The 22,749-nt window shown below is 44.0% G+C and overlaps 1 protein-coding gene across 1 annotated transcript in view; it reads left to right on the top strand.

Moving 5' to 3' along the window:
* The first annotated feature begins 939 nt into the window (after positions 1-939).
* Positions 940-22,749, top strand: part of RASSF3 (Ras association domain family member 3) — a 73,511-nt gene continuing 51,701 nt past the window's right edge. Inside the window, exon 1 of the mRNA XM_030323127.1 lies at positions 940-1,164. Within this exon, the coding sequence (XP_030178987.1) occupies positions 1,054-1,164 (111 nt within the window). The 5' untranslated portion in view covers positions 940-1,053. The remainder of the gene's footprint in view (positions 1,165-22,749) is intronic.

A 22,749-nucleotide genomic window follows, 5' to 3' on the forward strand; every position in this document is an offset into this window, starting at 1 on the left:
AATTTTGCATTCTAAAAGAGGATTAATTGACTGGAAGGGTTTCAGAAAATAGGGATTTTTTTTTTTTTTTTTTGTAGGAGGTGAATAGAATTCCCTGAACCCCATCACTGAAACCACGCCTTTGTAGGATTGTCGGAGGGGAGGTCTAAAACACACGTTTAATGAATAAGCACTCGAACTAATTCACCCCCACCCCCTTCACCAAGTGGCCTCTAAGATCATAACGACCTTGGCCGTTCTTTGGTCATCCTAGGCGAATGAACCTTCGCTAGAGAGAAGGCGGGAAGGAAAGACCGAAGCTCAACTGAATTACCAGAAAGGATGTTTTCATTTGAATAAACTACCCAGTTGTTACCTCCCCACTCATCTCCGCTAACTTTTAACCCTCCTGCTGGGGCGAGATGCGGGGTTGAGGACGCGGCGAAAGGGGTGCCGGAGGCCCGACGGTCAGGGGGCTCCTCCGTTGGACAATCTCTACTGCCGCCCCCTGGACCCCGGGAGGGGCGAGCAGGGCGGAGACAGTTCCCTGCTCTGCCCGGGTCCTCCCCAAAGCCCGAGCTAGCGGAGTGGGGGGCGGGTAGCCGGATCACGGAGGACTTGGCAGTTTCCGGGAGCTTGGGGAAGCGACCCCGAGCACAGCCCGGCCAGACGCAGTCGCCGAAGCGGACGTTCTAGGTGGCACAGACACCTCCGGGATAGAGCAGGCGCCAGGGAGGGCGGGCTGCACCACCCCCACCTGCGGCCACGCGCCGAGTGCCCCGACCGCGTGGGCACAGTCCCCGGCCTCCCGGGGAGGGGCACCCGGGAGAGGGCGGGGCCCCGGGAGGCGGGGTCGTAAGGCTCTCGGAGGCTAAAGCCGCGCCCGGAGCCTGGCGGGGAGGCGGCGGGAGGGGCCGGGACGGCCGGAGTGAGCGGCGGCCGCAGCTGCAGCTGGACGGCCCGCGGGCGGCTCGGGCCGCGCGCCTGGAACCTCGCGGGGCGGGCGGGCGCGGTACCCCCTGCCTGGCCGCCTGCACCCGGGGGAGGCGGCCCACGCGCGACGGGACCAGCAGCATGAGCAGCGGCTACAGCAGCCTGGAGGAGGACTCCGAGGACTTCTTCTTCACCGCCAGGACCTCCTTTTTCAGGAGAGCGCCCCAGGGCAAGCCCCGCGCCGGCCAGCAAGTGAGTGGCACGCGCCGTGGGCGCCGCAGCCCGCGCCCATCGCTCCCGGGGTCCCTGAATCCACGTGTGCCTGCGAGGCTCGCTGGGGATGCCGGCTGGGAAGGAGGAGGGGGCGGCCGAGAAGGGGCTCCTGCCCTTTGGGATCCCAGGGTCGTGCCTGGAGCTCGTGCACATGGGCGTGCGGACGTGCGCGCGCGGAGAGCGGCCAGGACTAGGGAAAGAGGAGGAAGGGCAGGAGACCGGGAGCCGTCTCCTGCCTTCCGCGCCAGATGGCCTCTGCGGCCCAGCTTCGGGCTGCGGGCAAGCAGTTCTGAGCGTGGAGGCGTCCCTCGCCCATCCCGGCGTTTCCTCTGCGCCCCAGCAGTCCGTAGTCGGGTCCTGGCCCCGGCCCTCACTGTGAGTCGGCTCAGTGGGCACTGAGTGGCTTGGGCACCGTGTAATAGCCAGGGGTGGCGGTGGTGACCTGGCTTCCCCTACCTTCCGGGTCCGGGACTTTGGTGGTGGGGGTGGGGACTATAGAAGGCGCTCACTAGATCTTGGTTGCGGGAGTCAAGGTTGTGCGTTTCCTGCAAAGTCAAGTTTGTGAGTGCCTCCAGTGTTTTGCAAACAAGTTCCGGTGCTAGGTAAATACCAGCCGGCGAGAGCTGAGCCTTAGGCTGGTTTCTTCCTTTTTTGGAGGAAGCATGCCGTGGGAAGTAGGACTCTGGAAAAGATGGGAAGGGAACTTGGGCCGGTTTCGCCGACCGTGACCGTGTTATTCAGGGAGGCTTTCTCGAAACGGGCCACTTGGGGTGGACTTCTCAGTCTGGAGCGTGAACTTGCGGCCTCCTGGCCCTGGGAACCACACCAGGGAGCCCCGCCAACCAAGCCGTGCCCACATCAGATTAGTGAAGGCTGTAATGGAACAAATTTGTTGCCCTTAAATAACATCAGGCTCTCCCCAAACTTTGCTATTAGACAGTCCTGGAGACTAGAGGCAAGGAAAATCGTTCAGGGCCGGAAGAGGAGTTATGGGAGGGGTGAGGACGGAGTAATGTGTCAGGGTTTCCTTGCCAGACCTTTTAAGTTTACTTAACCACTTTCTGAGGTCAGATTTCCAGATTCGGAAGTTCTAGTCTTCTCAGCCTCTTAACCCCCAAACCAGAAGGAGGGGGAGAGGGGATGGTGAAGGGCAAGAGTGAAGTCAAGTGCCCTTATTCAGTAAGCAGGTAATCCTAAGTGAAGTCCTGGGGCGGCAGTCCGCCTTCTTTATTGTTTCTAAGGCTTAGGGTTGCATTATTTACTAGTCACTTTGAGCGATGGCTTAGCTCAGGCTGCTGTAACAAATACAGTAAACTAGGTGACTTAAACACGAATATTTCTCACAGTTCTGGAGGCTGGAGGTGGATCTGGGTGCATGGTGGGGTTCTGGTGAAGACCCCTTCTTGGCTTGGGCTTCCTGGCTGGGAGACAGCCGACCTCTTGCTGGGACCTCAGGTGGAGAAAGGGCTAGCTTTCTTCCTCTTATAAGGGGGCCTCTCATCTTGGGGGCCACCCTCCTGGCCTCATTGCCTCCCACAGATACCCACCTCCAAATCCTGTCACGTTTAGGGCTTCATCATTTGAATTTTGGAGTGGGGGGCCCACATGGAGTTAACAGCAATTGATCCTTCTTTTTCAATAGAGTGTATTTTAATAGCATGCGTTTGCTGTGAAGTTTAGAAGGCAGAAACACTGTTCTTCTGTCTTTGAGGGAAGAATTAATTGCTTTTCCTTATGCTTCTTTCTTTCGCTTGGCTCTTCTTTCTTTCTTGATCTCTCCTTTGTTTCTCTTCTCTTTGTATTTTCTCCTGCCACTTACATTGCTGTCACTGCTTGACAACTTTCACTAGAATTTGACAGTGGTGGTTGTGCTGGGTTGATGTCCATTCCAGAGGCGGCTCTTGATCTCCAGAAAACTTGCTGGTTCTCAGGTTCTCCAGGTATGCGATGCTCCTTCCCAAGAGCCAGATTATCCAGGTTAGAATAGTGTGAGAATGTTTCAGTGCTTTAGAAAGTAAAAGCCTCTCTTTTTCTCTGGGTTTACAGTGTTTCTGCTTGTTGATCTAGCGTTCGTATTGTTTAATACTTATTTAGCATTTAGAATTAGTCTGACATTCATTAGTATTGTGCTGAAAACCGGGACAGTAAGACCTAGTTCTTTGCTTGAAGATCCTGTTCTGTATATTCTGAAGCCTTATTGCCTGTGTATTTCCCCTTCTAACATAACACATGGAAGGCGCTGACTTCTGGAACTTACTTGCCAGGTGGAAAAAGTGTTTCCAACTGAATTTTTGTGGGCATTTTGGTTAAAGTGCCTGAAGGAGTGTGTTAAATTCCTGATAGGATTTGCGAGTTAAAGAAGTAAAACTTTTTTATTTTATTTTATTTTATTTTATTTTATTTTATTTTATTTTATTTTATTTATTTATTTATTAAAAAAATTCTTTTAATGTTTATTTCTTTTTGAGAGAGAGAGAGGGACAGAGCATGAGCAGGAAAGGGGCAGAGAGAGAGGGAGACACAGAATCCGAAGCAGGCCATGTGGGGCTCGAACTCACAAACTGTGAGATCATGACCTGAGCTGAACGAAGTCGGACGCTCAACCGACTGAATCACCCGGGCGCCCCCTTTTTAAAAATTTTTAATGTTTATTTGTTTTTGAGAGAGTGCAAGGAGAGGAGGGACAGAGAGAGAGGGACAGAATCTGAAGCAGGCTCCAGGCTCTGAGCTGCCAGCACAGAGTCCGACACGGGACTTGAACTCACGAACTGTGAGATCATGACTTGAGCCAGAGTTGGTGTTAAACCGACTGAGCCAGCCAGGCGCCGCAAAGAAGTAAAACTTCTAAAGAAAGGCACTTTAAATATAGAACATTTGTTTTGCCTATGGTTAGATGATAGATAAGCCTTTGTCATTTTATTATCTTATTATTATTATTTTAAGGAATCTCTGTGCCCAATGTGGGGCTTGAACTCATGACCCTGAGATCAAGAGTCGCTTGCTATATTAACTGAGTCAGCTAGGCACCCCACCTTTTTCATTTTATTATGTTGGTGATTAGAAGAATAAGATAAGCATATCTGACAAAGTGTGAAAGTGAAATTGAAATTTATCCTTTCTTTAGAGAGGTGCAAAGAGAGATGTTGCCATAGGCTTTGTTATTGATAATGGTAATTGTGGGTTTTTGTTTTTGGGTTTTTTTGTTTTTTTTTTGTTTTTTTTTTGGTGCTGAACCACCTGGTGAAAAAGCCAGGAAGATATGGTTTCTAGGACTCTTGAAAATATCCAGAGAAAGCAAGATGTTTGTGGTAAATTCAGGATGGAGAAAAAGGGAGGGGAGTGAGGAATTTCTTTTCTTCTCTTGCCAGGCAAAGGAATATAGCCCAACTTCTATCTCCAACAAAAACAAAAATCTTATGGATATAAAGAAAATGTTACTGTTTTCTTTCTTATATTATGTTGGTACCCTCTTTAAAAAAAGCAAAAGACTGAAAAACCTGTCTGGAGGATATAAACAGGAATGAACACATGGCCTTTTTGTGGCAGTTTGGATGTCCTGTGTATTGTTGTATCTCTGGGGTCTCCATTGGTACCTGATACACAGTGGTTGCTCAGTGAATATTAGTTATGTGACTCCTTTCCTGGTTTGATAATAATTGGCTCTTTTTTTTTTTTTTTTTTTTTTTAAATTTTTTTTTTTTTCAACGTTTATTTATTTTTGGGTCAGAGAGAGACAGAGCATGAACGGGGGAGGGGCAGAGAGAGAAGGAGACACAGAATCGGAAACAGGCTCCAGGCTCTGAGCCATCAGCCCAGAGCCCGACGCGGGGCTCGAACTCACAGACCGCGAGATCGTGACCTGGCTGAAGTCGGACGCTTAACCGACTGTGCCACCCAGGCGCCCCAATAATTGGCTCTTTTTAAGTTTATTTATTAGAGAGAGACAGACAGACATGGGGGAGAGGGGTGGAAGGGAGGGAGGGAGAATCCTAAAAGGCTCTACAGGGCTTCATCCCATGGATCATGAGATCATGACCTGAGCTGAAATCAAGGGTCAGAAGCATAACCGACTGAGCCAGCCAGGGGCCCTGATAGTACTCGGCTCTTTACAGGTTTTCAAATGCATCCTATTTTATGATTCTCCCCAGAACCCCCCTGGAGAATTAATGAAAGGTAAGGCCTTGTTAAGGGATTCACCAAAGGGCCCACAAACTTTCCTTTTTTGTTAATTCTCAACAAAAAAAAAAAAAAAAAAAAAAATTAAAGTTCAGTTTTCTTGTCGCACATATGGACATCTATAATTTAGGAGTTTCTTAAAATGTTGGGGACCCGCCCCCCATTCTGCATATATCTTCATTACAGTGTTCATAGTTCTTAATGTAATCTATTGGAGCATATCTTACCCCCAGCTAAGGTAACTACTTTTCTTTCTGGGCCTTTGGTAGTTCAATAGGAATAAGGAAAGGAGACCCTGTTTTTGCTCTAGCAGAATAGTCAAGAAGCCTTAAACTTAAAAAATTGTCTCTGAACCACTCACACTTCTAAAAGAAGTTACCCTGAAAAATTGTTTAATAAGGCAAGCCTGTGAGACCCCATATAACAGGCCTCAAGTTTGCCCTATGGGTTCTCTCCTTAGTATAAAGTTTTTTCTGGCTTGTTTGGTTCTGTGTCACATTGTTAGAATCAGCAGTAATGAGGCACACTGTTTTTCTTCAGTGTTTCCATTAGAAGCTTTGGCGGTAGGTCACTGGGGATAAAAGAATAATGGTTTACAACCTCAAAAGTATTTTGACTGTATTGCCTTTCTACACGGATTTTTAATCCCTATATTGTCAAACGTAAGTATTCCTACCGGTCCTTTTGCCTGGTGCGGGGTGATTTGCACGTTTCGTTTCCGTGTTTGCTGTGTCCTGTCCTTACACAGTACGTATTAATCCATTGGAATTTTGTGTTTGTGTGAACAGGACTCACAAAGACACATTCCTTTAACTCAATTTCAAGAGAACATTAGTCACCTCTTCTATGAAAATACATTCTCTTCCCCGTTTCTTCTTCTGGCTAACTTGCAAAGATTTGGGATTATTTGGAAAGCAGTGACAGAAAACATTTATGAAAAGAAAAGCTAAAAATATCCAATAATGTGCTTATTCTTTTCAGACTTCCTTTGGCAGTCCACGCATGTCATACTGTAAACATTCATTTTCTGGGAGGAAAAAAACACGAGGCAGACCAAGTACTTTTTCATGTGGTGTGGGCCCCAATTCTTAGCCATGAGCATCAGCTCTTGCTCACCCCCAGCTGCCCACAGAAGTAGCTGTCCTTTGATAAAGGCCCCTGTTTGAGGCTTGCTTTTCGCTTCTGATTTGGCTTGAGGCCATTATCTAGTTGGGGCCCTTGTTCAGAAGTGCTGGTGAAAAGACAGTAGAGGACAGGAGATAGATGCCTGGGAAGGAGCTGCTTTTATATACTGTATCTTGGCTAAATTCACCTGTTGGTATCTTTGTCTCATTGAAGAGCTGTGCACAGTGCCTAGTAAGAGGTTTAATACTGAATAAGCATTAGCTATGTGACGAGGCCCTGCTTCTTGTTCACTTTTGGATGTAACAACTTTTGTTTGTTTATTTAAATGCTTATTTATTTTTGGGAGTGAGAGTGTGAGTGGAGGAGGGACAGACTGAGAGGGAGACAGAGGATCCCAAGCGGGCTCTGTGCTGACAGCAGAGAGCCTGATGAGGGGCTTGAACTCCCCAACTGTGAGATCATGACCTGAGCTGAAGATCATGACTGGATGCTTAATGGACTGAGCCACCCAGGCGCCCCTGATGCAGCAACTTTTAATGTTTGTTTATTTTATTTTTATTTTTATTTATTTATTTTATTTAGAAAATGAGAGCCAGGGAGGGGCAGAGGAGAGGAAGAGAGAGAGAATCCCAAGCAGGCTCCACACTGTCAGCACAGAGCCTGATGCGGGGTTTGAACTCTTGAACTATGAGATCACGACCTGAGCTGAAATCAAGAGTCGGACGCTTAACTGACTGAGCCACCCCAGGCTCCTCTGCAACAACTTTTAAATAACTGCATGTAACTAGGACTCTGGTCATACTAGTCTTCACTTCCTTTCTGGAGTCGTGTGATTTGCCATCACAGAACCTTGGCCTGGGATTGCTTCCCTCCCTTCTCCGTCCCCTCAGAAAAGTCTTCCAGAATCACCACTCCGAAGTAGGCAACTTCTCCTCTTACAGCCCTCTGCTCTTTCCTTTCATAGCAAAAATTATAATTTTGTTGTTCTATTTAGTTTAATGAGGACAGAGACTACCATGTTGACCCAGCACATAAATAAATGCCCCGTACTTAGTTTTTGAAGGAATGAAAACCTACTGATTTTTTTTAAATATGAAATTTATTGTCAAATTGGTTTCCATACGACACCCAGTACTCATCCCAACAGGTGCCCTCCTCAATACGCATCCTCCCCCCGCCCCATCAACCCTCAGATTGTTCTCAGTTTTTAAGAGTCTTTTATGGAAAACCTACTGATTTTGGATGGAAGTTCCAGTCCTTGGTACTGTGACTTTTCCTTTATACACAAGTATACAGAATTTTTCCTCCTCTCCCAGCTGGACCAAAAGTTTCTAAAAGCATATTACACGTTAATAGTCATTTAACAATAAATGATATTGGTAATCAGTGTTATTACTGGTTTAGGTATAACTCACTATATATTTCCCCCTTATTTTAAGAAAGCCCATTATTCATTCATTCAACATTTATTGAATTTATTTTGCCAACAATTTATTTTTGCTATGAAGGGAAGGAGCAGAGGGCTTAAGAGGGGAGGGATGCCTACTTTGTTTTGCCTTTATTTAAGGTTTTATTTATTTTTAAGTGTTTATTTTATGTATGTATGTATGTATTTTTGGAGAGAGAGCACACGCAAGCAGGGGAGCGGGCAAAGGGAGAGAGAATCTCAAGCAGGCTCCATGCTCAGTGCAGAGCCTGATGTGGGGCTCAATCCTATGACCCTGGGATCATGACCTAAGCCAAAGTCAAGTTGGATGCTCAACCGACTGAGCCACTCAGGTGCCTCCATTGAGTAATATTTTTTGAAAGCTTACCAAATAGAACAGCTCTCTAATTTTTCTTTAAAGAGCTTATCCCTTTAGTGTAAAGGAAACTTGTACCTGTTGACAGTTTTTTTTTTTTTTTAATTTTTTTTTCAAAGTTTATTTATTTTTGGGACAGAGAGAGACAGAGCATGAATGGGGGAGGGGCAGAGAGAGAGAGGGAGACACAGAATCGGAAACAGGCTCCAGGCTCTGAGCCATCAGCCCAGAGCCTGACGCGGGGCTCGAACTCCCGGACCGCGAGATCGTGACCTGGCTGAAGTCGGACGCTTAACCGACTGCGCCACCCAGGCGCCCCATGTTGACAGTTTTTTAAGAACACTTGTATTGTGTAAAGTGTGGTAAAGCTGTACATCAGTTTAGATGGAAAGGCTTACGGAGAAGTGTATCTCTGTAAGACAAGCCACATTTTCCTGTTGACATCTGTCCAGAAGCTGTAGATGATTGTGTTCCAACAGAAACATCATCATCCTCAAGGATATGAAGTGCATTAAACAGAGTTCATATTAATAACACTAACCAGAGTTGATCAAACTCTCCCAAATAGTGTTAGTTTTTCAGGTTTTTCTTAATAGTTCTGGTTTGGTTGTCAGTGGCTAGTGAAATGGTTTTGTTTACTTGTTATTATCATTATTTTTTAAAGTTTATTTTTGAGAGGGGGGTGGGGCAGAAAGAAAGAGAGAGAGAGAATCCCTCTGCTAATAGCACAGAGCCTGATGTGGGGCTTGATCCCACGAACCCTGAGATCATGACCTGAGCTGAAATCAAGAGTCGGATGCTTAACTGACTTGAGCCACCCAGATGCCCCAAAAGTTAGAATGTCTATTTTTTTTTTTTTTAACGAAAGAGAGAGAATGAGTCAGGGAGAGGCAAAGGGAGAGAAAGGCAGAGAATCTTAAGTGGGCTTCATGCTTGGGGCTCAGTCTCACAAACCATGAGATCATGACCTGAGCTGAAATCAAGAGTTGGACACTTAACTGACTGAGCCACCCAGGCGCCCCTAACTTGTTATTTTTTTAATGGACAGGGCCAGATATGCAGTGGGAAGGATGTCAGAGCCCATAAAAAAATGATTAAGATGTGATATGCACATAAAAATGTTGTGAATAGAAGTGGTCATCATTCTAAAACTGTACTGTAATACAGTAGTTACCACATGTGACTCTTGAGCACTTGAAATGTTTCTGACCTGAACTTAGAGGTGCTGGAGGTATGAAATATACACTGATTTCTAAGACCAAGGGAAGAGAATATAAAATGTAAACAATGATTGTTTAATATTGGTTATATGCTGAATATTTGGGATATGCTGAGTTAAATGAAATTATTACCTGTTTGTTTTTTAACTTGGCTACTAGAAAATTTAGAATTCTGTATGTGGCTCACATTCTGTTTCTGCTGGGCAATGCTATCTGCTAAAGCAAAGCTGCTAACTCTTGCCGGGGGTTTCGATCTCCATCCTCTGCACATGGATGGATGGGTTGCCAGCCAGGTGCCCTGAGAAGATTTTTCTTTGTGAAGGGGAACTTGCCCTTTACTGTTGGGAATAGTTTCTTCTCAGCCTATCGAGGGTCATGCATACCAGCATTTTGAGGTTGTGAAACTTTTGTGTGGGGAACTTCCCTTTTTTCTGACCTATGAGCTGATAGGATAAAAACTGTCCTAATGGCATTCAAACTGCAACCCTGCCTTGAATTTAAAGAGAATGGAGCTCATTATTTCATAGGGTATTAAAACAGCAAGAGTAATACACATTTTATGGACTGTAATTGCTAACTGCTGCTACGTGATTCAGTCAGCTAAGAATAATTTACTCATTATATTGTAGCACTCAGTTCTTTTTTCAGATGCTAAGGAAAGTGAGATAATTAGAGCAGGAAGAAGGATGAATCTGGGAATTGGAGACCAGAAGAATAGATTTAGAAGATCTGGACTTAAGAGGTTTAGAATGCAATCAGCAAACTTTTTCATGAAATTAATGCAGGTCAGGCAATGTTTGTGTGTGTTAAGATTGTGAAGGTAGTTTTCTACGTTCATTCCCAAGTGTTCATGGAATGTTCGCAATGTGATAGACTGGTGCTAGGGTTTTGATGAACAAAACAGATAGAAACCTGCTCTTACTTTAGAAATTGAGTTCAGAGTCTTAGGGCACTTGGCTAGCTCGGGGGGATACAGCATGTGGTTCTTGATCTCAGGGTTGTGTGACTCTAAGTTTGAACCCCACTTTGGGTGTAGAGATTACTTAAAATCTTTTAAAAAGTTGGGTTGGTAGTCTGTATACGTCATTTCTCGTCCATGGTAAAGAGCAAGGTCTTAGTTCAAGATCTGGCTCCATGGTTGTTTTGTATATGCGAGGAAAGTACTTTATCATAGGCATGGCATTTTTACTCAAAGGTATTAAGGTTTTATTGGTAGCTGGGGCAGTATGTTTAAAAATCTTTTTTTCCAGAATTTTTAATATTTGTTTATTTTTGAGAGAGAGAGAAAGAACGAGTGGGGGAGGGGTGGAGAGAGAGGGAGACACAGATAGAATGTGAAGCAAGCTCTGGGCTCTGAGCTGTCAGCACAGAGCCCGACATGGGGCTCATACTTACAGCCATGAGACCATGACCTGGGTCGAAGTCGGATGCTTAACCACCTGAGCCACCCAGTTGCCCCCCCCCCCAATTTTTTTGATAATAAGAGTGCTGTAAAAATCGCATCATATACTTCGAGGGGAAAATGGTCCATTATCTAAGTTCAGGTCAATATCCTAATTCGAATATTATTTTGCAGAACTGTTTTCTAGTTTTTTTCATTTGTCTTATTTTTTTTAAGTAATCCCTACACCCAATGTAGGGCTCGAATTTATGACCCCAAGATCAAGAGTCCCATGCTTAACTGACTGAGCCAGCCAGGCACCCCTCATTTGTCCTTTTACATACATATAATTGTTTTGTCCTGACTTTTAAAAAAATTGTGGTAAGATACACCTAAAATTTGCCATCTAGTGTTAAGTATATTTACATTGTTATGTCTCCAATTGCCAGAACTTTTTCATCTTGGAAACTGAAACTCTGTCCCCATTAAAGTGCAACCCTCTCGGGGCGCCTGGGTGGCGCAGTCGGCTAAGCGTCCGACTTCAGCCAGGTCACGATCTCGCGGTCCGTGAGTTTGAGCCCCGCGTCGGGCTCTGGGCTGATGGCTCAGAGCCTGGAGCTTGCTTCCGATTCTGTGTCTCCCTCTCTCTCTCTGCCCCTCCCCCGTTCATGCTCTGTCTCTCTCTGTCCCAAAAATAAATAAACTTTGAAAAAAAAAATTAAAAAAAAAAAAAAAAGTGCAACCCTCTCCCCACCACACTCCTGGCAGTCAGCATTCTATTTCTGTTTCTATGGGTTTGACTGTTCTGGATATCTCCTGTAAGTGAAATCCTACAATATTTGTCTTTTTGTGACTGGCTTATTTCACTCAGCGTAATGTCCTTAAGGTTCATCCGTCTGTAGCATGTGTTAGCATTTCCTTCAAGTCTGAATACTGCATTCCATGTATGTACCACATTTTGTTTATCCATTAATCAGTCAGTGACTAGTTGGGTGCGTCTAACTCTTGGCTATGGTGAGTAATGCTGCAAGGAACATGGGTACACAGATCTGTCTTAGGTGAATCTCAATTCTTTCAGGTATATACCCAGAAGTGGCATTGCTGAATCATATGGTAAATTTTTAAAAAATTTTAAGATACGTTTTTTGAAATGTTTGTTTTTGAGAGAGACAGAGACACAGAGCGTGAACAGGGGAGGGGCAGAGAGCGAGGGAGACACAGAATCCAAAAGGAGGCTCCAGGTTCTGAGCTGTCAGCACAGAGCCAGATGGGGACTTGAACCCATGAACTGTGAGATAATGACCTGAGCTGGAGTCGGATGCTTAACTGACTGAGCCACCTACGTGCTCCTGAAGGCTGTATTTTTAACTAGTTTCATTGTGCCCTTAGCTCCACTGGGCATCGTCGTTAAAATAGAGGGAAAAGTGGGGTGCCTGGCCGGCACAGTCAGTAAAGCATGTGACTCTGAGGACAAAGAGTAACTCAATGTTATTTAACTTGCATTCCTTTAACAGTAAATTTAATATGTTTCTGTACTTCTAAGTAGATCTTCCTCTTGGTGTGAGCATTGTTCATGGCCTTTGACCATTTGTTAGGCAGGCCGGAAATCTCCCAAGAGTTCTGTTCTTGAGTCGTGTGCATGTTTAGCGGGGGAGATGGTTCCCCTTTTTTGTGGTCAGCTAAACTCCAGGTTATTTTTTGACTTACTCTGTTTGTACCAAAAGGACATTACATATTCTGGCATTTTGAAATCCTTTAGAGTCTGTCTCAGGCTGACATCACTCTGAAATTCCAAGCAAAAAAAAAAAAAAAACCCACTTTACTCCTATAATTATGACACAGGAAAGGCATTACTAAGAAAGCATCAGTGTCCTGTGAATACACTGTGGAATACAGAGGGTGGGAGCTGGACGATGTGCCTTTTACTAAGCATGTTAAAAAAAAAAAAAAAGTGACTGAAGGTGGCCGTTTATCTTTGAGTTTCAGTACATTTAGTGTGAGTCTTCCAAGCCCCCGGGAGAATTCAGAGGAACCTAAGTTTTATAAACAGACCAGATTTTGCAAAAAAGGATTGTAGGACAAACTGCTAAAAAAAACAAAACAAAACAAAACAAAAACCACCTACCAAAAAGGATTTTTATACTGTTTACTTAATGGCCTACTGTCTTTTGTTGAAACATTGCAGTTAGATAGAATCGGGCATCCTTCTATCTTAAGGCTTGCCTGTGATGAAAATTTTGGCTTAATCTCTTATAATCTGATGAACCCGTAGTTTGTCCTCATTTAATTTTTTCTTCATTCATAATATTTTAATTAAGTGAATCTTTTAAAGAGATGGAAATAATTATTTCTGACTTTAGATGGATTATGAAGCCGCCTTAATCCTCATATTCTTGGGCAACTCAAACAAGTTTACTCTGAAAATTTCCTACAAATGCTTGTTTCGAGGAATATTTTTTTGATACTTCGCCAGTGAAGTCCTAGAAATTTATGTGTATCTGATACAGTTCTTGAGCAGCAAAACAAAAACCAAAAACTTTTATGAAAATATAAAAAAGCTGTATGCATTACATAGGGAAAAAATAGCAGTACTAAAAATGAAGTTTAACATTCCATCGTGTTTTATAGTTAATGGAGCTTTCCAAGAGAATTAACATTCAGTTGATTTATTTGGACTTTAATTTCAGTGGAACTTGGAAATGAGAAATTAAACCAACAGAAGTTTTATTGGTTTAGACCTTCACCAGATCCAGGTTTTAATGGCACTGCGGAGGTGAATTCAGAGGTATTTGACTGTAGTCCGTGATTTCTCAGCTATGGGAAAATGTAAATATTATGTAGGTGGTTTAAAGAAACAATAATATCACTTTTGTCCATTTAAGGTCTGTTTCTGTTTGTTTAAACAGGCTCGTGGATAGCTTTTTCTTGCCAGTTTTCCTTTGGGGGAGAGTCACTGCCCTTTCAGATCTTTCTGAAGTTTGAAAATTGCTTTCTTGCTTTCTCTAATGACCAGGCCCACGTGGTGCCCTGGGGGTGGGGGTGGGGGGAAGGAGTGTGGTGGTGATGTACTGTGCTGAGGTGTGGGGTTTGATTCTTGGCTGTCCTGCTGATCTGTGCTAGAGAAATTTGCTCTATGAACTGTACCCAGAGTGCAATTATTCCTGCCATTTGGTGCAGGGGACTGTGGAGGTAGGTTATGTAGGGGAAAGTAATACCTTTCAAAAAGGCAAATACAGCACCCAAATCAGTAAATCAGCGTAAAATTCATTCACACTGGAGGTACTTCTGAACAGTTTTTTTAAATTTTATTTTTAATGTTTATTTTTGAGAGAGAGAGTGAGAGCAGGGGAGGGGCAGAGAGAGAGGGAGACACAGAATCCGAAGCAGGCTCCAGGCTCCGAGCTGTCAACACAGAGCCGGACGTGGGGCTTGAACTCATAGGCTTGAACTCATAGTGAGATCATGACCTGAGCCGAAGTGGGATGCTTAACTGACTGAGTCACCCAGGCGCCCCTGAACAGTTTTAATTAACAGTGGATCTTGATCTTTTCTGGTGAGGGCTATTAAAAGAAAAAAAAAGAGAGGGGGAACTGGATTTTGTTATGGGCTAAAAGGATGTGTGTCCTTGATTAATAATAAGCAGCTGTGTAAGGCAGCCTGGGTTTAAATCTGCCCACCGTTATCTTGGGCAAGTCCTTGCACCTCTTTGAGCCTCGATTTCCTCATCTGTAAAGTAGCAGCATGCCTGGCACATATAAACAGTAATAAGTATTAGCAATTAAAAAAAAATTACCTTTTATTTTTAAAAGGTTCTTCCACATATGGTCATGTATTTCATTTGAGTTTTGGGCTGAATGGAGAACTGACCGTGCCTGGGAGAGTTGAAGCCAAAGAATGAAAGGTAATTAGGTGCGTCACCTTGGATTTATTGACCAAAAGGAATTGGGAATCTCAATGTCCTTGATCAGGAGGAAGCTTTAGTCATTGCTGAAGGCTTAAAAAAAAATTTTTTTTTTTTTTCTTTTTGAAACCACTTTCAGTCTCACTGTAGTGCTTTTGTTTTCTGGTAAAGGAGTTGTTGTCTCCTGACCAAGCCTGAGGCCACCTATCAAAGTCTTTACTAACGTCTTTTTCCCCCTTAAAGTTAGCCACCCCAGTGGAAAGAGAGATCAGACATAGGAAAATGTGGTTCTTTTGCTCAAGAGTTGGTGTATACCAACTCTCCTCCTTTTTTCTTTCTCCTCCTTTTTTCTTTTCCTCTTTTCCTCTTTTCTCCTCCTTTTTTCTTTCAACTTCTTTTTGTTCTCCCTCTCTTATCTGCCTCTGGCTGCAGGATTCTGGCTGCAGTTTTCTGCTGGAGGCTACTGGCTTGACCTGGTGACAGATTTTTGCTTCTTCCTGGGGGGCTTCCCTTTTTCCTCCAGAAGGTGTAAATTGCCTTGTGCTCATTGTTTAGGGACTTAGTCACTGTCTTGTTTCTGGTTTTCATGAGATCAAATTGAATGGGGCAATTTATGTGAACTGAGTAACTCATGGCAAAGGGGATGTGTTGCTGTCCTTTGAATCCATTTCCACGCGCCGTGGCTGGGCTCCCAGCCCTCTGGTCTCCCACTCAGTGTTTGAGCATTGCTGGACACATCCACAGTTCGGAAGTAAGCTTTGCTTGTGCACAGTTTGAACACAGGCATTAAAGAAGCTCAGTGAGTCACGTGATCTGTTTGGCTAACTCTTCAGAGTTCATTTATGCTCTATAAAACTGGCATGGGTTTTGGAATCTGGTGGGAAACCTCTTCCTTCAGACCATGTGAGCCTCTTGGGGTTTGCCATTCCCTCTCTGTCCCCAGCCTCCCCTTCCTTTGGTTGTGTTTCTTACAATAAATTGGTTGTCTAAAGCTGGCTTTATATTCTGAATGCCATTGTGAATATTTTTAATCACTTCAATTGTAAATTTAGCTGAACCGTAAATTTTACTGATACTCCTACGTAAATATTCTCTTGTTAATATAAAAGACTTGGGACATTATCCAGCATGTGAGTACATAGTCAATAAATGTTGACTATTATTTCTAGTAGTATTAGCATTATTCATTAAAAACAATTTCGTAGGAGTTCTAAGATGGTGTGATATGATGGGAAAGTCTAGGGATCTAGAATTGGGAAATCATCTTGATTTTGAATCTGTCATTCACTAGCTCTGGGAGCTTTGAAGAGGTTCCTTAACTTTTTGAGTATCAGCTTGTTAATCTTTAAAACAGATATTCTAGAGGGGTTATATAAGATAATGTGTGTGAAAGTACTCCCAAGTTATGAATTGTTACATAATTGCAAATATTAGTGTTTAGAGACTAGTATAAAATTTTTTTTTTTTTTTTTTTTTTTTTAATTTTTTTTTTTTTCAACGTTTATTTATTTTTGGGACAGAGAGAGACAGAGCATGAACGGGGGAGGGGCAGAGAGAGAGGGAGACACAGAATCGGAAACAGGCTCCAGGCTCCGAGCCATCAGCCCAGAGCCAGACGCGGGGCTCGAACTCACGGACCGTGAGATCGTGACCTGGCTGAAGTCGGACGCTTAACCGACTGCGCCACCCAGGCGCCCCTAAAATTGTTTTCTTAACATATATTGTGTCTTATAAATTGATTTTAAATTCTCAACCTATGGTAGTATTGGAGGTGATACTTGATAAATGGTTATTGAAAAATGAATTTATTCCCCCATCTCATTCATGTATATTTTTTTAATTTTGATTTTCATTAAACATTTTTTAATGTTTGTTTATTTTTGAGAGAGCGACAGAGAGACAGTGTGTGAGCAGGGGAGGGACAGAGAGAGAGGGAGACACAGAATCTGAGCAGGCTACAGGCTCTGAGCCTGATGCGGGGCTTGAACTCACAACTGCGAGATCATGACCTGAGTTGAAGTTGGTTGCTTAACTGAGCCACCCCAGGCTCCCCCAAGTATGTCTCTTTTTATCTGCAAAATGGTGATTTGTATTTGGGGACCTGAACTTTTTTTTTTTTTTTTTGGTAATATTTTTGGACAGAAAGCACGAGCTGGGGAGAGGGGCGAGGGGCAGAGGGAGAAAGAGAATCCCAAGTAGGCTCCATGTTCAGCATGAAACCTGATGTGGGGTTCGATCCCACGACCCTGGGGTCATGAACTGAGCCGAAATCAAGCGTCCCACTCTCAACCAACTGAGCCATCCAGGCACCCTGGATGATCTGAGCATTTTATATCTAAGCAGCAAGTTTAAATTACCTTATGAATGAATTGTGTTTATGAAGCACTCTGATGCTTTGGAGAAAGACGATATTCCATTCTTATTATTGATTGAATGCATCAGGGGCTTTGAGTAAATTTAGTTTTAGTCCTTCCAGATTATCCTGTCTGTGAGCTTCATGAGGGCAGGCCATTTCTGTCTTGTTCACCACTAGATGTTCATTGCTAGTGTGGTACTTGGCACAGGGCACCAAGTGGGGTCTATTGTTATTTGTTTTTATTTGTTTTTTAAAGATTTTATTTTTAAGTAATGTCTACACCCAATGTGGGGCTCCAACTCCCCGCATGCTGAAATCGAGTTACATGCTCCTTTGAGTGAGCCAGCCCGGTGCCCTGTCATTATTTGTTAATTGACCACGTGGTTTTCATTTGGTCAGATTTGTGTCAGAATCCTAATCAAGAAAAATAAGTTGGTTGAAAGCGGTGAAACGTTTCCTTTTTTTTTTTTTCAAGGGGAGTAATCCTAAAATAAATAATGGTAATAGATTCTGTATCATGTGAAAGTGAGCCATTTAGGCGAAACGGAACATATATTGGGCTGGGGATGTGGAGACCTGGGTCCTAGGCCTCTACTTTGTTCCAAAGAAGTAGCTTTGGAATTTAATGGCTGATTTATTCTAGAGCCGAATTCTTGACTGGAGGGAAAGTAACGGTGATAAAGGGCTTGAAAGGGATTCCATGAAATGTATTGCGATGCCAAATGAATTAGTTAGGAAATAGCTGTATTAGGTCATATCTGGTTGGGTGGGGTTGAACTTAAGTGAATTGGTTAGTCATGGGTGTTTGAGAAATGAGTAGAATATGTGGAATATGAGCAGAATATGAATTATCCCTTTTCCTAAAGAGGGAATGTCTTGGGTAAGAAATCAAGGGGGTCCTGATGGTTTATTGAATTCATCCCTATACAGTTCCAACAAGAATGGGTTTCATGCAAGCCAAAGGAAAGCCTTAATTATTGCAGGAGTTGTAAACATGATGTCAAGAACTATTTAAGAAGGAGCCCACCAGCAAGAAACTGGGCAGGGTGAATGTAGGAGAGTCTTGTGCTTACAGAGAATGCTAGGGTAGTGTGGGTAATTTAGCCCCCGTGCTTACTGAAGGACGAGTGCTTACAGGCAGGTGTGCATTCACATTTGGGAGTGAGGAAGTGTATTCATTTCCTTTGGAAGATTAAATGTTGTCTTTTGTTTCCAGTGTCTCTTGTATTCCAGTTGGTCTGCATTGACCCTTGCCAGGTAAATGTTCCAAATCAGTTTCTTTTAAATTCTATTATAAAACCTCAGAGTCTTTTGCCTAATACAATATATCCAAATGTGAGACTTCCAGAGGCTTCTATCCCCTTGCCCACACCCTGTGTAGAGTGCTTTACTCAGCTTCTCCATTCACAGATCCATGGATACCCAGTTCAAGGCTCATTTCTCAACGTTTTTTTTTTTATTTTTTATTTTTTTTATTTTTGGGACAGAGAGAGACAGAGCATGAACGGGGGAGGGGCAGAGAGAGAGGGAGACACAGAATCGGAAACAGGCTCCAGGCTCCGAGCCATCAGCCCAGAGCCTGATGCGGGGCTCGAACTCACGGACCGCGAGATCGTGACCTGGCTGAAGTCGGATGCTTAACCGACTGCGCCACCCAGGCGCCCCCAAGGCTCATTTCTTACAACAATGTCTTGTCCTCTGATTGCTACAGGCATATTTAAGTATCGCCTTCCTGACAAGAATGAAAAGTCTTGAGGGCTAGGGATCTTTGCTTTATAGAGGCCATATTGAATGATTCGTGAATGTGATGATTAACCTGATTCATAATTGAGACATTGTCATTCCCAAGAAGAATTATTTTCAATCTGAGCAATTTATTTAGAACTTTCATCTGTTTCTAATTTCATACAGACTTCAGGAGATACTTCAGCAAGACCCCATAGGGAAAGATAATTCTTTAAAATTTGACTTTTAAACATTTGAGGGATTATTGATAATTTAGAAAGACATAACTAACTCTAAAGGAATGGCCTGGGTGGAATGGTTCCTTTTAATGTGAAGAGTCTGGTTTTCTGCAATTAGCTAGAAGGAACATACTTAAACACATAGGAAGCTTTGTTTCTAGGAATGGAAATCACGAAAAAATTATTTTTGTAGTGACTCCCATTTTTTTCATTAAGCACATTGTAGTGTCCCTGAAATTCTGTGGTGCATCTTATTTATTTACTTATTTATTAAAAATTTTTTTTCAATGTTTTGTTTATTTTTGAGAAACAGAGAAACTGAGTGTGAGCAGGGGAGGGCCAGGGGGAGAGGGACACAGAATCTGAAGCAAGTTCCAGGCTCTGAGCTGTCAGCACAGAGCCCGATGCGGGGCTCGAACTCTCGAACTATGAGATCATGACCTGAGCTGAAGTCTGAGGCTTAACTAACTGAGCCACCCTGCTGCCCCTGTGGTGCATTTTAGGTTTGGAAAATGTGTGATACGATAATACAAAGAGATGGCACATTTAGTAGCTGCTCACATTTGTGTTCATTTTAATTTGTAATGTAGGCTCTGTGAAAATGAGTGTTGTCAAAATGGTTTAGGTGAACTAAAATGTTGCGTTACCATTTTGTGGCAAGCAGAGTATCAAGACTCCAGACCCTTAATGTTACAGTTATTAAACATTATTTGAAGTATCTCTGAATTTGCATATAGGCATTACATTCATTTAGGCAGTGATTGATTTTAACAATTCTAGTGATCAGAAAAGAAAATGTGGGCTGAAGTGTGAAGCAGTGGATTTCCCCAGCTGCATAATTTATGTCCCCCACAAAAGGTAGACACATGAAGCTAAAAAGCCGTGCAAAGTACTGACCTGTTCTTTGTGGCTATCGGGACTTGCAGGAGTGACTTCTAGCTAGGCCTCCGTGGCTGCCCAGTTATTGAGGTGGAAGGAAGGCAGTGAGAGTGGGGATGAAGAAGAGGGGCCAGGTTGCAGATATTGGTGAATTGGGATGGGGTAGGTCTGGATGTGGGTACTGGGGGGTGGTGAGAACGAGGACAGGGATGAGTTGTGGGTTTCTTGGCTTGGGTGACTGACTGGGAAGGTGATGTCATCACTTGCCAATTAAGGGAATATGGAAGAAAGATGAGATTGGGGAGGGAGGATAAGTTCAGACCGTGTATTGACTCCAGGCAGTCAATAAATAATGAATGAATGAATCTGGGTGTATTTTTTTTGAGCTGTTGGTAGGGTGTCAGTGTTCCCTTAGCTTCTTGGCGGTATAGCTGATCTGGGGAGAGAGCTCTGGGATTTGTTGAAGCCATGGGAGGAGGGGGACCCAAGCAAGGAGGATGGATATACCAGCATGCATTCGTTCATTCATAAGTTTGCTTATAAGTTTCTTTATTTTGAGAGAGCATGCAAGTGGGGGAGGGGTGGAGAGAGAGAGGGCGGGTGGGGGTGGAGGAATCCCAAGCAGGCTGCCACTACCAGTGGTGAGCCGCAGACAGGGCTCAAACCCACCAACGGTGAGATCACGACCTGAGCCAAAGTCCTATGTTCAACCAACTGAGTGTTCCAGGTGCCCCTTGCATTTAAAGGGTAGGCAGAGAAGAAGGGTGTGTCTCCAGAGATAACCAAAGTGAGTGACTCGAGAGGTGAAGAAAGCCAGGAGAATGGTGTTCTGGGAGCCCAGGGACGGGCCGCCTCAAGAACAGGCATGTGGTCAGTAGGGCAAGGCCAGGGACTGAAGATGAGCCAGTAGGAGCCTCTGGAGGCCTTGAGGAGAGCCTCTTCGTTAAACTGGAGAGGCAGTCGGACTGCAGAGGGAGGAGGACTGAACAGCTGTGGAAGAGACAGGAAAAGTGGGTGCAAACTGCTCGCTCTTACAAAGGATAGCGCCCTAAAATGAGTCCATGGGGCGAGGGAGTCGTTGGTGTGTTGGCATCATTTTTAGATGAGAGACCTCAGTAGAAAGAAGGCGGATGGGGATACAGGTGAGGCACTAGGGTTCCCTCAAGAAAATGGCTGCCTTTGCAGCGGAAGGGGTGGTGTTTGGACCGGAAGTGGTGGACTGCTTAGAAAGCGGGTAGGTCCTCTTAGAGAAGGTGGGCAGGGTTAAGTCTGGTAAACTTGTACCTGATACGGGGTTGGGGGGTGGGGGGGTGACTAGAAGTTTGAGTCTGTGGCCGTTGGGCACTGACCAAGCAGGTGGGTATGCGTGTGCAAGTGCTGTTGTGTGGAGAGAAAGCCGGAGGCACAGAAGCAGAAGGGGAGCTCTGTGGTGTGTCTGGAGGACCAGGTGGCCTTCTGGGTGGAGCTGTCGGGGAAGGACACACCTGCGGGTGTGGTGGGTGTGGTGAACGACTGGGAAAGGAAGCCGGCTCTAAAGGGGCCTTGTTTGTCAGGCTGAGGACTTTGGACTGCATCTCCTGGGTGGGGAGGAGCCACTTAGGGAGAAGTAACGGGGTCAGATCTAGGATTTGGGAGCTGAGAGCAGTTTATGGAAGAGTTTAGAGAGAAGCAGGGGTATTGTTCGGGAGGCCATTGCGGTAACCTGGGTGACGGTCATTAGGGCTTGAAATGGGGCAGTTGCAGTGGGAGAGGTGCGGATTTCTGAGGTTGACTGATTCCTGAGATTGACTGATTGACCAAGCGGAGGGAGAGAGGAGGAAAAAGGTGTGTGTGTGGGGGGGAAGGGGACAGCTGAGAGGATGGCCCTGCTGTTGGGGAACTGGAGAACACAGGAGGAAGAGAGGCAGGTCTAGCCAGGTGGTGGGATAGTTCAATTTCAGGCACATTTACAGAGCGTTTGTGTAGCACCCAGCTGGCTACGAGAATCAGGATTCTGAAGCTCAAGACAGAGGTCCCTGCAAGAGAGATCGGAAGCATGAGGTCATCATCCTTGAATTGGAAGTGGTTAAGATTTATTTGAAGGAACAAGAGAAAAATAAATCCTGATGTGGATATGGACTGTGAAAGCAAACTTCTTAGACCATTTCAGTGTATTATTAACTTTCTTAGAATAAAGCCTTTGATGACCAGAATGTGGATGTGACCCAACCCCCCCCCCCCGGCCGCCCCCCAAATAGCTCAAAATTAATGGCAAAAAGATGTTAGGAAATAAATTCAAGAAGTTTCGATAGAAATGTTTTTATCTTGATCGTTTTCTTTTTTTTCTATCAGGTCAAAATCCCTTTCTTAATCTGTGTTTATTATTTTTGATAAGAAACTTGAGAAAACTGGGGACTAGCTGGTTGTATTTTTGAAACCTCTTTGAATATGAAGTATACTGTCTTGAGTGTGGTATCACTGCATTGTATTCCTCAGGCTTGACATCAATGGATACCTAATAATTAATATTCTAATGCAGTGTCCTTAGATGGATTAAAAAAAACCCCAAACTAAAGTGGTTTTCGGGAAATATGCTGATTACAATTTATATTTAGCTCAATACTGGTTTGTAGACCTTTACTTTGGATCTTCCATAAAATCCACGTTTTTCTGTTTTCCTTCCCAAAATGTAGAAGCACACAATCCTGTTGATCTGTGGAAATGTTTACTAAGGAGAAGTTAAGTCTTTATTTTTTTTCTCTTAATTTTATTTTTATTTAA

This window comes from Lynx canadensis, chromosome B4, assembly GCF_007474595.2.
Source record: "Lynx canadensis isolate LIC74 chromosome B4, mLynCan4.pri.v2, whole genome shotgun sequence".
Lineage (NCBI taxonomy): Eukaryota > Metazoa > Chordata > Mammalia > Carnivora > Felidae > Lynx > Lynx canadensis.